Source organism: Heterocephalus glaber, unplaced genomic scaffold (genome assembly GCF_053883595.1).
Source record: "Heterocephalus glaber isolate CG9 unplaced genomic scaffold, H.glaber_assembly_v1.0 deba00000281, whole genome shotgun sequence".
Taxonomy (NCBI): domain Eukaryota; kingdom Metazoa; phylum Chordata; class Mammalia; order Rodentia; family Bathyergidae; genus Heterocephalus; species Heterocephalus glaber.
This window is the reverse complement of record NW_028258139.1, coordinates 17,136,809-17,150,533: the sequence shown is the minus strand read 5'-3', so window position 1 is coordinate 17,150,533 and position 13,725 is coordinate 17,136,809. Positions and strand designations below refer to the sequence as shown.

Sequence of the window (13,725 nt, the reverse complement as noted above, 5' to 3'; positions counted from 1 at the left end):
TCCAAGGCACACATGGTCCCCACAATCCTGTGTAAGTGACCGTCCTCTTGTACTTGTGAGGTCAGCTGGACTGCAACCTGGGACTGCACCCCTGAGACAGTGGTGGCAGATGAGAATGATCCAGCCACAAAGAATATCCCTGGCATTGGTTAACTCATGTGACAAATGGAAACAGCCTCAGAAGCTTCTATGAAGAGTTGGGAGATAACACACAGCAAACTGATTTAACCTAAAGCTCAATATTGCTAGGTCACATACTGCTTTATTAAGACTTAAGGTTTTAAGCATTGTTTTAAAATTTTCACTAATAAGTAGCCTATCCTCTACCCCTCATCATTTCAACTGAACTTTTAAGAAAAGTAAAGTAAATGGCTAGCTTTCCCTGCAGGGCGACTGTGGCTTGGATGAATACCTAAGTTCTCTGTTCATTCAGCTCATGTTCTCTATTTGTCCACTGCAAGCAACAATTTGGGCTCCAAGCTCCACAGATGACTCAGCTATGAGGCCTAGCATTTGTCAGTACCCAGTGCCGAGTCCTGAAGCGAAGTGTCCTTCATGGGGATAAGGAGGACTCAGGGTTAGGAAAGTTCTCCCCACATGTCAGACCCAAGCTCTGTATCCTTGCGGAGGCTCCTTCAACGCCCTTCCTTCTTGACCCTCTCACCCATGATGGCCATGCTACCTGCTGCTCTTGATCCCTGGCAACCACAGCATCCCCCACCCCACCCTCATCTTTCCCAATAGTTCATTCATTTTTTTTCCAAATTCCCCATCAGGACATTCTATTTCCTTAGAATAATATGGTATGGCTGGTTCTGGAAAGAACAAGATGCTGGGAATCACTAGAAAATCTAATTTGTGTGTATGAGGAGACCAGGGAAGGAAGGAGGTCCAGAACTAAGACAAATATGGAAACATAATGAACTAAGAAAGAATACAATCTACAATATATCTGTCACGGGCTCATTCTGACAGTGGAGTGAGTTGGGTAGGGAGATTTCAGACTGGTGGGCAACTCGAGGTCCATGTTCAGGACAAGGTCAAACTAGTTTTGTAACCTTAGGTAAGTCTCACAAAATCTCTGCACCTTAGAACTCATCAAAAAACAATCATATAACTAGATTCTACCAAATTCCCATATATCTTATGAGGAGTCAATGAAAAAGTAAATAAGTATGTATAAGATAAGTAATATATTAGTATTACAGTTATATCATTATCACTTATTAGAGAGTTAACAGAAAAGTAAAAACAAGTAAGTGTCAGAGAAATCCAGGTCCTTTTGCCCCTTGGATCTTGGTTTAATTATCGTAGTGCAGATTTTCCTGTTACTATTTTGTGTGTTGGCCAGGTTTCCTTTCTCTTCTCAAGGCCATGGTCCAGGTATGTCGGCAAACTCGAAGCACACGAAGTGGTGCAAACAACGCAATCGATACTCTTCGCTGCTATTTATCTACACCTCTGCTATGTATACAGCTGACTGACTTTGCCGGGGATGCTCAGCCATCCAGGTTCTAAGCTTGGAAACATCTTCCCTTCCACTGAACTAGTGAAATCATCCCATTCTCATTTGCTTCTGTCCGCTCCCCTCTTCTACCTTCATGCAGATATTTGCACTGATCTTCATTAACTTTAATACACTGTACCCCATTGTCCATTTGTCTATCTTACCCTCTGAATGCTCTGTCAGTGGCTTAAATGGAGAGACTCTCAACTCATTTGTTCATTCAGTAAATATTTATCAAGACCTATAATAGGTCAGAGTCTATGTTGGGCACCTCTGTGTCCATAGTGCACAGTTTAGGGTAGAGCCTTTAATGGCTACTTCTTGAACATGGGAACAAGCAATCCTCCATCAGCCACATTGCATCCGACACTGAATTCAGCCTGTGACCAAAACAAGCTTTTCCCCCAGGAAGGAGCAGGATGCAGAGGCCTCTCCCAGCCCAGCTGGCAGCTGAGTCACTGAGAGTTTTTCTGCACAGTGGTCAGGTCTGGCGCCATCTGTGTGTGTGTGGTCTATTGTGACGCTAGCAATTTCCCCAAGAAATGACTTCACAACTTAATGAAGAGACATTTTTAGAAAATGGCCCCAAGAAGACAGTAAAAAACTTTAGTGCTCTGTCAGCAGAAGCAAGAAAGCTAATGGATAATATGAAAAGGGGCACATGAGCTAAAATCCATAGCACAGGTCCAGAGCAGAAATCTGGAGGATGTTTGGGGGTTCTGGAGGGAGAATGACATTTATAGAGCAAAAACTCTGTACTGTAAGATAATTTTTTTCCTGGGGAGCCTTTTCTTTGGTGTCTGATATCCTTTTTTCATTTATACAGATAAGGTTCATTGCACTGTCTCAGAAAGACAGAGAAATTTTTGCATGCAAGTTATCTGTCTTGCAGGCAGGTGAGCTGGGATTCTAACCCAGGTCTGTAAAAAGCCAAATCCTGTGCATTTCACTGGAAGCAAAGCCACTCAAGAGCAGAAAGACATCTGTAAGTCTCCTGTCCTGAGAATGTTACCAAAAGTCTTAAAAACTTCAAGCCATAGTGTCACATGCAAGCCCATGTTTACAGCAGTGCAATTTACAATAGCTAAGCTGTGGAAACAGCCTAGGAGTCCATCAACATGAATGGATATAGACACACTCTATATATACACTGTGGACTATTGTTCAGCCATAAAGAATAAAATGATGTCATTTGCAGGCAAATGGATAGAAGTTGACACCACAATGTTAAGTAAACTAAGTCAGACACTGAAATTTAAATATGGCAGTTTCTTTTATATAAAAAACCCAAAATAAAAATAAAATCAAAATGAAAGAGAGATGGTATGAAATTAAAAGGCACCCTTTTTGGAGATGGAGAAGGAGATCAGATGGAGGGATGAGAGTAGGGCAGGTAATAAAGGGATTGAAAGTGATCAAGTGATGTTATATAAATATACCAATTCCCCAAAACAAATGTAACTACTATGTATTGCAAACCTTCACTAAAAAGTGGTCAAAAAGGCCTGAGGATGTGCCAGTACAGACCTGATTGCTCCCTCCTTCAACTCCCTAAAGGGTACTTGTTATGGCTTGTATCAAGGTGTCCCCCTAAAGCCTCATACCCTCATAGGTGGGCCCTTTTGAAGCTGGCTGGATCTATGGTATGTGATATTGGGATTAAGGGTGTGTGATACTAAATTAATCCACCAATTGGACTCAGCATAGTTCTGGGTGGCACCACCCAAAAGCCTGGTAGCTTGGATGGGATAAAAGGAAAAGGCAAGCTTGCTGCTGCTGCTGCTTGCAGCCTACTGCTTGCCATGCCATGTACTATTTCTCCTCTGCAATGCCCCTCTGCTATGCCACCATGACTTGGAACAAGCAGACTAAAACCACTATAAACAATGAGCTAAAATAAACCTTTCCTCTTTACCTTTGGGGGTCAGATATTTTGGGTGTCAGCAACACAAAATGTAACTAAGACATTGCTCATTTAGCATTTGTAATTCCAGGACTGGGATGGTAGAAAGCACTGGCTCTGGGATCTTTCTCCATCTGTCCGCTCACATCTCCCTCTCCACCTTCCTTCTTCCTCTCCCTGAGCAACCTATCCTTCAATTAAACACCTTCCTGATTTCCAACTTAGTTTCTCAATGTCATACTATGAAATGTGTATTTCTAAACCACATTCTGGCTTACAAATTCACACAATACCCACTCTAGAATAGATTATCTGTTTACTATCACATTTTAAGTAGAAGAAACATTGGCCAAAGGGGAAGCACAATATACCCTGAGGCCTGTAGATGTGAGACTAGTTGGTCTGCTGGCCTGGGTCAGAATCTCCAAACTCCTCATCTCATGGTCTCTGTCTGCTTCTCTAACCTTTAATGAGGCCTCCAATCATTTCCCCTGGGCCTTTTTCCAACAACACACCTGCAGATTGGAGACAGTCTCTCTTGATGCCCACCTTTTGGCTACAAACCTACAGCAGAACCCCTGGGGAGATCAAATGACAAGGATCACAAATATTTATTGATCATTTGAGTATGTCAATACTATGCTAGTGCTATTTTTATTTGTATTATATAATTTTTCCTCAAACTCTGCTTAAAAGAAAGGTGGCAACATGCCCTATGACTATGTTGCTGAGATCCCAAAGACATAGCTGCAGAATAAAATAAAAAAAAATTCTATGGTTAGACAAATGGTCTTAAATCACTATCACAGACAAAACATTTGAAGCCATTTTGCTGCTCTGCCATTTCATGTTCCATTACCTTCTTTTCCTCTAAGAGTCTGTTAGGGTTTGTGTCTATGCTGTCTCCCCAAAAGCTCATGTGTTCCAAGGTTGTCCCCTCAAAAGTTCCCCCTCTCCCAGCATCAGTCTGCTTTGCTGTTCATGCATCCAATCCCTCTCTGGACCATGAGATTTGGGGCCCAGAAACAGATCGTGTGTATTATTGTTGTCCCATAGCCCACTCTAAATCTGAGCTGAGGGAATAAGGTCAGTAGACATGCAATGGGTTAAATAATAAATGTGCGGGTAATCAATGCATAAACAAAGAAGCCATTCACTGTAGAGTTGACTTCAGGGCACTTTCTGCCCATTCAGGAAAAATTTTGATAAGAACATCCAATCTTGGGAAAAGTCATCTTTAGATTGTGCTTGCCCGTGAATTGAGGAAGAGATTGGTGGAATCCACAGGTGTCTGTCCTTACCTCCTGAGTGTATGAATAGATCACAGTCCCTCATCTGTCATGACTGTCACTAAAGCTTGTGGATATAAATTACCTTCCTCTAGGCCTAGTCCGTAAATTCTTCCCACCAGATTTTCCACTCTCCTTCCCCTTCTTTACCACTGTATTCCAAGGACTTGGGAAAAGATGCTCAGGCCTCTGATGATGGAAGGGTAACTGAATCAGATGTGATTCCCTGAATGGATGTGTGAATGAGAACTCCCCACACACCAAGACTCCCATGAGACTTAATCTGAGTAAGAAATAAAGTTTTATCATGTTAAACCCCTGAGGTTTGGGGAATCATATTACCAAAATTAAATTAATAATCTGAGATTACTTAGATTGCTCAGCCAGTTGAAAGGCAATATCACTTGGAATTTCATTGATTCAGCAACTACCTATTAAGCACTGACTATGTGAGCACTACTTCAAGATAATAGTTAGAAGTCATAGAATCTCCAGTCCAATGGAATATTGTTATGGCTTGTATCTAGATGTCCTCCCCAAAGCCTCATGTGCTCATAGGAGGGCCTTTTCAGAGTTGGGTGGATCTAGGGCATGTGATACTGGGATTAAGGGTGTGTGATACTAAATTAGTTCACTGACTGGAACTATTATAGTTCTGGGTGTGGAAAATGGAAGCCCCATCCTGAATGTGGGTGGTACCAACACCCCAGGGTGGTGTATCCTGGATGGAATACAAAGGCTCACTGTTGTTGCTGCTGATGCTTGCTGCTGATGCTTGCTGGTTCCCTGCCTTCTGCCTGCCACATTATGGACTGTTTCTATTCTGCCTTGCTGTCCTGCCTTGCAGGCAGACTATTATGGACTGAAACCTGTACAAACTGTGAAATGAAATAAACCTCTCCTCCTTTAACTTGTGGGTTTTGGGTATTTTGTCTCAGCAATGAGAAAAGCAACTAAGATAAATATGATAAATGGAGAGATATGAAAGGGTATTGAGTTCACCAAAGACGCTTATAACAAGCATTTCCATGGTCCCTTCCTAAGTGCAACCCATGCTGTCCACCATCTGTTTTGAGTTTTGGGTTTTTTTTGTACTGGGAATCAAACTCAGGACCTTGTGCTTGCGAGGCAGGTGTGGTGCCACTGAGCTAAATCCCCGGCCCTTATCCACCATTTGTTTGACAAGCACTTACCTTGGTTCCTGGGGGTCCAGGTAGTCCAGGCAATCCATGTGGGCCCTGGTGAAATGAATGATTCAAGACTAATTATAGAACTGTGAGTGACCACTGACTGTCCACCTGTTGCCAAGCTGGGTGCAGTCCTCTGGGAGTAGGGGCAGATGCATCGTGTACTCTCACTGTGATGCAACTTGCACAAAGGAAACACAAACTGTTTTTCAGCCATAAATGTGGGGAGTGTTGTGCTTTTTGACAGCCACCTGCCACTTCTATGTGACCATGAAGTTATTCTCCACCTTAGTTAGCTTTTCTCCAAAAGACTGACATAATGCAGGCTTCCACAACCAAGGGACAAAGTCAGGTTTCAAAGTAGGGCTTGCCTAATTCCAAACCCTGACCTCTTTTGTCATTACTGTGCTATTGAGACCCAGGGGTGGCCCTTGCAAGGCAGCTTCAGTTTCATACTGATGGATTTTGCCTGATGCAGCACTCATGGGCAGAATTAAAACCATGAGTCTATTTCAGGAAACACTAGATGAATGAACCAGAGAGACCCAGCAGCCCTTCTCTGCTATACACTCAGGTTCATTGTGAACCATTTGTTTGTTTGACTGTCTCCCTCCAGATTGTGAGCATCTCTAGGCCACAGACTGTCTGATCTGTCTGTGTCCCCAGCACCTGGCATGGCCTGGCATTCAGCAAGCTTTCCACATGGTGCTGTGTTAGCCAGAAATAGTCATTCCTGTTTATCTGCAGTTTTGCTTTCCAAGGTTTTAGTTACATGAGTCTGAAAATACTAAAAGGAAAACTCCAAAAAATAAACATCTCATAAGTTTTTAATAACTTTTATTGCAGCTTATTGCTATAATTGTTCTATTTTATTATTGCTGTTAATCTTTTACTGTACTTAATTTGTAAATTAAACTTATCATAGGTATGCATGTACTGGAAAAATATAAGGCTTAGTCCTATCCAAGGTATCAGGCACTTGTGGGTCATACTGGAATGCGTCCCTCATGGATAAGGGTGGACAACTGTGTGCTAAAGCCTGCTGGTGCTCACAGATCTTTCCCAGCTAGCTCAGGGTCACTGGCTATGATGCAGTTTTGCAGTCTGGTAGTGACTCTATTACATCCTTTTGTTTTTCAGTTTTAGCTGGATTTCTCCAAGTTCAGAAACGTGCCCCCCCCGCAACTTGCCACTTACCCGTTCTCCATCATTCCCTTTTCCAGGTGGCCCGGGGACCCCAGGAGTACCAGGATCACCCCTGGGGCCAGCTGGCCCTTGGTTCCCTTCTTCACCTGCTGTTCCCTGGAGAGAAAAGTGGTCATTTTTCAGGATCAGTGATTCTTCACAGTTATCTTAGATAAGCTATCTTACATAACTACTTAGATATCTTCAGAGTTATTCTTCAGATAGCTACCCCACGGTTAATCAGCCTGAGTGGGTTGGTGGGTTTTCTGGAGCTACCCTGTACTGATAATTTTAGAAAGCTCAACCTCTAGGGGCATAGACAGATGGACTGTACCAGGTGTTACAGGTGGAATTGTGTCCCCAAAATTCATATGTTGAAGTCCTAAATCCCAGTACCTCAGTGTGGAAATGGGGTCTTTGCAGATGTAGTTACTTAGCTTAGGATGAGATTACACTGGAATATGACACTCCTTGGGACTCATCCAATATGACTGGCTATAGTGGTCTAGACCTAAAATGTCCACTCCAAAGTCTGATTGCATTATGGGGTGCTAATACTCATCAGTGGATCCACTGTTGAGTTCAGTAGCTAAATGCAGTGCTAGGAGGTTCTAGGAAACGGGACCTCATCAAAGAGGTGGGTTACTGGGCGTGTGACCTGGAATGGTGTATTCTTATCCTTGGCTCTCCCCCAATTTTTCCTGGCTGCCATGGGTTAAGCAGCTTTCCTCCACTACGCCATCTCTGCCTTGGAGCCAGCCAACCACGGACTGAATCCTCTAAAACCGTGAGTCAAAATAAACCTCTCTTCCTTTAAATTGTGAGACTTGGGTATTTTGTCCTAGTGCTGAGAAAGTGACAAATACATTGGTGTTCTTTGAAGAAAGGCACACCTGGACACAGACAGGCAGAGAGAAGATGATGTGAAGATCCAAGGGAGAGATGGACGTGGGTGAGCCAAGAAGAGTACCTGGAACAGATCCTTCCCTCACACCACTGAGAGGAAGCCAACCTTACCAACACCTGACTTAGGAATTCAAGTCTCCAGAACTGAGAGAAGATAAGTCCCTGCTGTTTCGGTCACTGAGTCTGATATTTTATTACAGCAATGCTAGCCAATGAATGTGACATGGAATGTGGACATGCAAGGACATCAGTCACTACCTAATGCATCTTCCACCCTGTCCTAGAGCACTGTCAATGTGACTCTTGAAGATGGTCCTTCATTTCTGCTCAAACTCCTCTGGGAACAGGAAGCTCACCCTGCTCTAGGCTGTCCATTTCTGGATGAAACAGCTCAATTATACAGTACCTTCACAGCCCTCTCTGACATCTTCCAATATTTGACACTGAACTTGCTCCCTGGAGCTTTTGGAGACAAAACATAGTCTCTTATCACACAACAGGTCTTCACCAATGTGAGCAGTGCTTGATGCTCCAAAAGCGGTAGGGCAGAAATCCAGAGATGCGGAGAAGCTAGGATTTGAGTTTGCTCCAAACTATGCTCATCTTTCTGACCTCAAAGATATCAGCAGCCCCCATGTGGGGCACCGAGTAGAATCCGTCGCTGGAGGGGCACCTTTTCCCAAGCAGAGTTCCCTGCTAAGCTGCAGTCCTGCTGTCTCCACACTGAAAGTGAGATGAGATGAGCCAAGGATGTCAAAGCGAATGATAGGGAGGGTAAAACCAGCCTTCTGAGCCTCAGATCAGCCTCTGGACATGTAAAATAAAAGGAGCCTAATGCAGGGTCAGAGAGTTTTACCACTTGCCAGAGCACTGGAGGTTCCTTTCCAAACACAGCCCTGGGTTTTCCTCAGGCCTCAGCCTTTGCTTCTGCTCAGTCAAGGAAAGGAATTTGGCTCCCCCTAGAGGTCAAATGTGCCAACAGCCCACTGATTTTCTGGTTTTGGAAGGCTCCGCCAGCTCTGGTAACATCTCCCTTAACATCTGGGTCACACCACTTCTGGGTTGTCAGTCCTTTACTTATAATGTGCACGCCTTCTCATGTGGCACAGTCAAAAATCATAGAGGCTGGATCTTTCTTCTTATTTAATTTTGGTGCTCTACTCCTACTTCTAAAGTCTAAAGTCTAAGATGGTGCTATCATTTCCCAAATAATTTTAGCACCTATATCATTAAAGGTTATCACTGAGCCTGTGATCACCTAACACTTCAGAATCTCAAGTTACTTTCCACAGGATGGTTCATCATTTTTCTTGTAACAAACTGTTTTTTCTCTGAAGTACATGTTTTTAAAATGAGTCTTTTGCAAGAATGCAAAATCTACATCTACTCTTGTTAAATTTTACAAATATAAAAATGACAGTCACTCCTCAAAAAGGTAGCAGGCAAAGTGAGCTTGACGAAATTTGTATGAAGATTTTTGGACACTTCTGTATTAGGAGAGGCCCCTGAAGGCGATCCATCAGGTATACCCGGGAATCTGCGCCACCTGTCCAAGGCTGAGTGCAACCCACGCACATGAGGAGGCAAGGACAGAACTGACTCCAGGCCCTCACCACCTGTGCTCTGCTGAGCATTATGCACCTGATTCCCCAGTTCCCCCGGCTAATCTTCACAACCTGGGACTAACGTATGCATTTGCATCATTTTACAGCTGTACAGACTTGGGAAAAAGATGGTGCCTTTCATTCCGCTCAGGTGTTGTCCGTCTTGGCACTACTAAAAATCAGGGTGGATGATTTTTGGAGGTGGGAAGCTGTCCTTACCTTCTGAGATTGTTAGCAGAATTCCTGCCTTCTACCTACTGGCGCCAGATATGACAAGCAAGACACGTTGGGAGGTTGAGAACCGCTACTGTCACCCGAATTTAGATCTGCACAACTAGGACACAGGAGCTGGCATTTCACCTGCGTCTGAAGTCCATGAAACTCACTGGAGTCATTTAAATGAGCACTTTGGGTTTTCCAAGCTAGGGCTCCATGTCATCAATGAACGTGAGATAAACTGCTCATGTTCCTAAAGTGCTCAGTGGGAGAATGGAAGAGCGGTGTGGATTCTCCTCAGCCTTTGGGATTTTTATAATTGGTGGTTGACATTATTTCTCTCTGCCTCCTAATGAACACAACTCTGTCACAGCTTGGTGAGGTTTAAGTTCAATCACTGGTGCACAGTGGATTAGCTGGCCAAGGAACAGAGAGAGAGAGCAGGATTTGGAGTCAGACAGACCTAACTCTGAGGCTACCGATGAGAGCCAGGGCGAACTAATTAACCTCTCAGAGCCTCCACCTCCACATCTGTGAAATGGGCACTCAGATGATTCAGAGGCCTGTGGGGAGGGGTAGAAGAGATGCTGAGAGGACCCAGTTTTCTCCCTTTCTCCAACTTGCAAATCTCTCCTGATTCCTGGGTCCTAATCCAGACATGAGCAACGCGAGATCCTCTTTCACTGGTCTTACAGGCTAAGAAGAAAGGTCTCTATGCTGAGAGATTGTGCTGGTCTTACCTTCGCACCGCGCTCCCCATCTTTCCCAGGGGGGCCTCTGAGGCCAGGTGGGCCCTGAAAAAGGAAGATTATTCACATGGTGAGTGTCTCCATGGTTCATAGTCCCCACGGAGGGGTGATCAAGACTTCTTCCAGCTCTCTCCCCCCGTTCCCCTTCCAGGCTTAAATTCCCTAGGCCTGTCTCCTCCCTCAGTCTGACTGTGCATCCAGCACAACAGATCTCTTCAGAGCAGGGCTGGTCTGCAGTGTCCTGCCTACCCCTGCGCTGTGGAGGGCAGGACCTCACAGACAGGACACCAGGGAGGATGCAGATGACTCAAAGAAAACAGGCTCAGTGCCAAAGCCCTGCTCCAGCAGTGTCAACAGAGTCCCCACAAGTTTATTTTGAGACAAATCTCAAGGGCAAGCTTTCCCAGCATCCCCCAAGAGGGAGATGAGAAAGAGGAGGATGAGCAGCTAGAAACACATTGTTGCTATGGACTCTGGGAGCCCACCTGGGACACACCACAGGGCAGTCCCACCTGAAGGCACCATGATCTCAGGCTCCTGATGGCGGTGCTATTGGCCACTCATATGCAGCTGGACACTGTGCTCTCTAATGGCCAGGGGAGACCCTCAGGGCTAGGAAGGCTGCACGTGCCCCGTGGCAAGATGAGGCTATACGGGCATGGTGTCAGTAGCTTCTACTGCAACCACTCAGTCCCTGATTCAGTCTCCTTGTGCTTCAGCTTCCACCTGTGTAAAATTGAGTCAAATATATGTTCACCTAAAGTTAAGTGTTAGGGTCATAGGAAATGACTTAACTCAAGTAAGGCAGCAAGAATGGTGCCCAGAACATGTAGCTGCCCAGTATTTGTCCTCTAAGCCATTAGGATTATAACCTGCAAAGGCTGATGAATGTACAGGACAGACCTAAATGTATCATGGGGGACAACTTCTCCGTAGTCCTTGACCAGATGTTGGCGTGTGTTTTATTGAACGACTTTAAAGTCTAAATCAATTTTTATGGTGAATCATAAAGCTAGTCCATTAGCAGACACGTGGGGATTCCACACCAGAGGCACGCTCTCAGATGTGAGATCTCAGCAGGACAGGTGAGGTGGGATTTTTGTGGGGGGCAGCCCCACCTGCTGCTGAGGCGTACATGAGCACCTTGTCAGGCCTTATACAAGTCGGTGGAAGAGCCGCCCTTGGAATCCTGGTGTCCTAAAAGCCAGTCAGGGGAACTGTGACTTCTTTAAATTCTGTTTCTTCTAAGACAAACTACGATGTTGATTCCAGCATCAGGGAAAAGCGCAGCCCGTTTGCAATGGGAATTCCATTCACTACCTGGAGAGGTGAATTGTTACCTAGGGACTCATGTCTGCTAACTTTCTCTGTAAGTTTGTCAGGACATTGGTATCCCCACCTAGGGATGGGGTAAGAAGGCCTGTGCCTGAGTCTCCTGGAGGATAACTAAGCTAACTTAGTGGACAGCCAGGCAGGTCCACAGCCAGTGCTCCCAATTACTCACCATGCTTCCCGGGAGGCCACCGGGACCAGGGAGCCCTGCAGGTCCAGGAGTGCCCTAGGCAGAGACAGAAGCAGTTCAGAAAGGACAAAGGATGAACTACAAATATGTATCCTGGCCATTGCCCCAGCCTGTTTTCTGTGACTGCTTGGAATTCCTCCAGTGTGCAATACTGTAGGAGTCCTAGGAACCTTCGCCTTTGGAGTGTTGTGACACCCTACCCAGGCAAGCCCGAAGTGAGTGGGCTTCAGGCTCAGAGTGGGGAGACAAGAGGCCAGGGCTCTGGCAGTTTCTTAGGCCCAGTATGAGAACTTTGGCGGAGGTTTGGCCTTAATGCTAAGCATGAGGGAGAGAAACACTGGAGAGGGAAGGAACCACTCAGAGTTGAGCTGCAGAGAAAAGTCTTCAGTGCAGCAAAGAAGGTCGGCTGGAGGGCACGGACAAGCCTGGGATGAAAGAAACACTTTGTGGTTGGTGGTGGCTGCCCACACAGACCAGGAAAGGGCATTCCTGGAGGGTGTGCAGAGCGCTGACCAGGGCTCGGGATCAACTGCAGCTTCGTGGTGATCACAAATCTGAATGGACCAGGGCATATCTGCTTTTAGTGTAGATGTGCTGAAGATGCTGAGGAACATTCACAGGGAAAGGACATGGGGGAGGGGTGTGTGTGTGCACGCATGCACACCTTCGCTCTGCCTAGAGGATCAGCTTCTCAGAGAAAGTGGGTAAGAACTAGGACTTGATGACTGGGCCAGGAGTCCATGAGATGTGGATGAGACATTCCAGGTAGGTCAGTGCTGTGGAAGTGGGCAAGTGGGAACTCTCCAAAAATTGGATGCTGCTTGTGTTTCTTCTAGGCTTTTACCTCACTGCCACAAGATCACAGGCATCTCGAGGGTAGGAAGTCAGAGAGCTCACTCTGTTCCCAGGCTCCTTGCCTACACAGCTTCCATTTTTCCCCAGCTGAGCTCAGTCTGTGGCTCTGTCCACTTCAGGGAGAAGCTGCCTTCTGCCCCCTCCATGGCATCTGACCCTGCTCACGACCCTTGGCTGACCCCTCCCCACTGGGTCACAGTCATGGTGGCCGGGACACATGAGTGTGTTCCAGCTGGCACATCTGGCCTATGGTCCCAGGAGCAGACAAGAAACAACCTGCTCCTCTTCCTACCGCCACCATTCCTGAAAGGCGACAGCCTTGTCCAGCTTCCCATCAGCATGAGGGACCTGCCCAAACTCTATGCCATACCACGGAGCTCTACTCAGCCCCTTTTACGTCAGACACACCCCAGATTCTGGACCCTGGCCTTGGGCATGGGAGAGCCAGCAGCAGCAGCAGGAGACCTCAGAGGATGCACACACAAGCACACTGCTCAGAGTAACAACTCCTATGTGAGTAGATCATCTGTGTGTATCCTCCATGTGCTTATGGAAGGAGACTGCGCTCCTGGGTTGCTCATGTGGCCAATGCCATGGAGGCCAGAAGCATCCCTGTGCTTGTGCTAGCCCAGACCCCGGAGTCACGGGGCAGACTCTTGGCCCTATTTCCCTCCTGTGGTTTCGCAACAAGGCAGGAGGACATAGGACTTACGGGGTTTCCTGCCACTCCAGGAGCCCCATGGGCACCATCTTGTCCTTTGGTACCCTGGACAGGAAACAAAGGGGAGATGTAAGTGGTCAG

General features: G+C 46.0%; 1 protein-coding gene across 2 annotated transcripts in view; it reads right to left on the bottom strand.

Annotated features, from left to right (window-relative positions):
* The window catches only part of Col22a1 (collagen type XXII alpha 1 chain), a 254,572-nt gene that overhangs the window by 78,349 nt on the left and 162,498 nt on the right, over positions 1 to 13,725 (bottom strand). For both annotated transcript variants that reach the window (XM_021251585.2, XM_087187298.1), the window contains 5 exons: positions 13,636 to 13,689; positions 12,051 to 12,104; positions 10,538 to 10,591; positions 7,084 to 7,188; positions 5,893 to 5,937 (listed from right to left, as the gene is read on the bottom strand). In XM_021251585.2, coding sequence (XP_021107244.2) covers positions 5,893 to 5,937; positions 7,084 to 7,188; positions 10,538 to 10,591; positions 12,051 to 12,104; positions 13,636 to 13,689 — 312 coding nt within the window. The remainder of the gene's footprint in view (positions 1 to 5,892; positions 5,938 to 7,083; positions 7,189 to 10,537; positions 10,592 to 12,050; positions 12,105 to 13,635; positions 13,690 to 13,725) is intronic.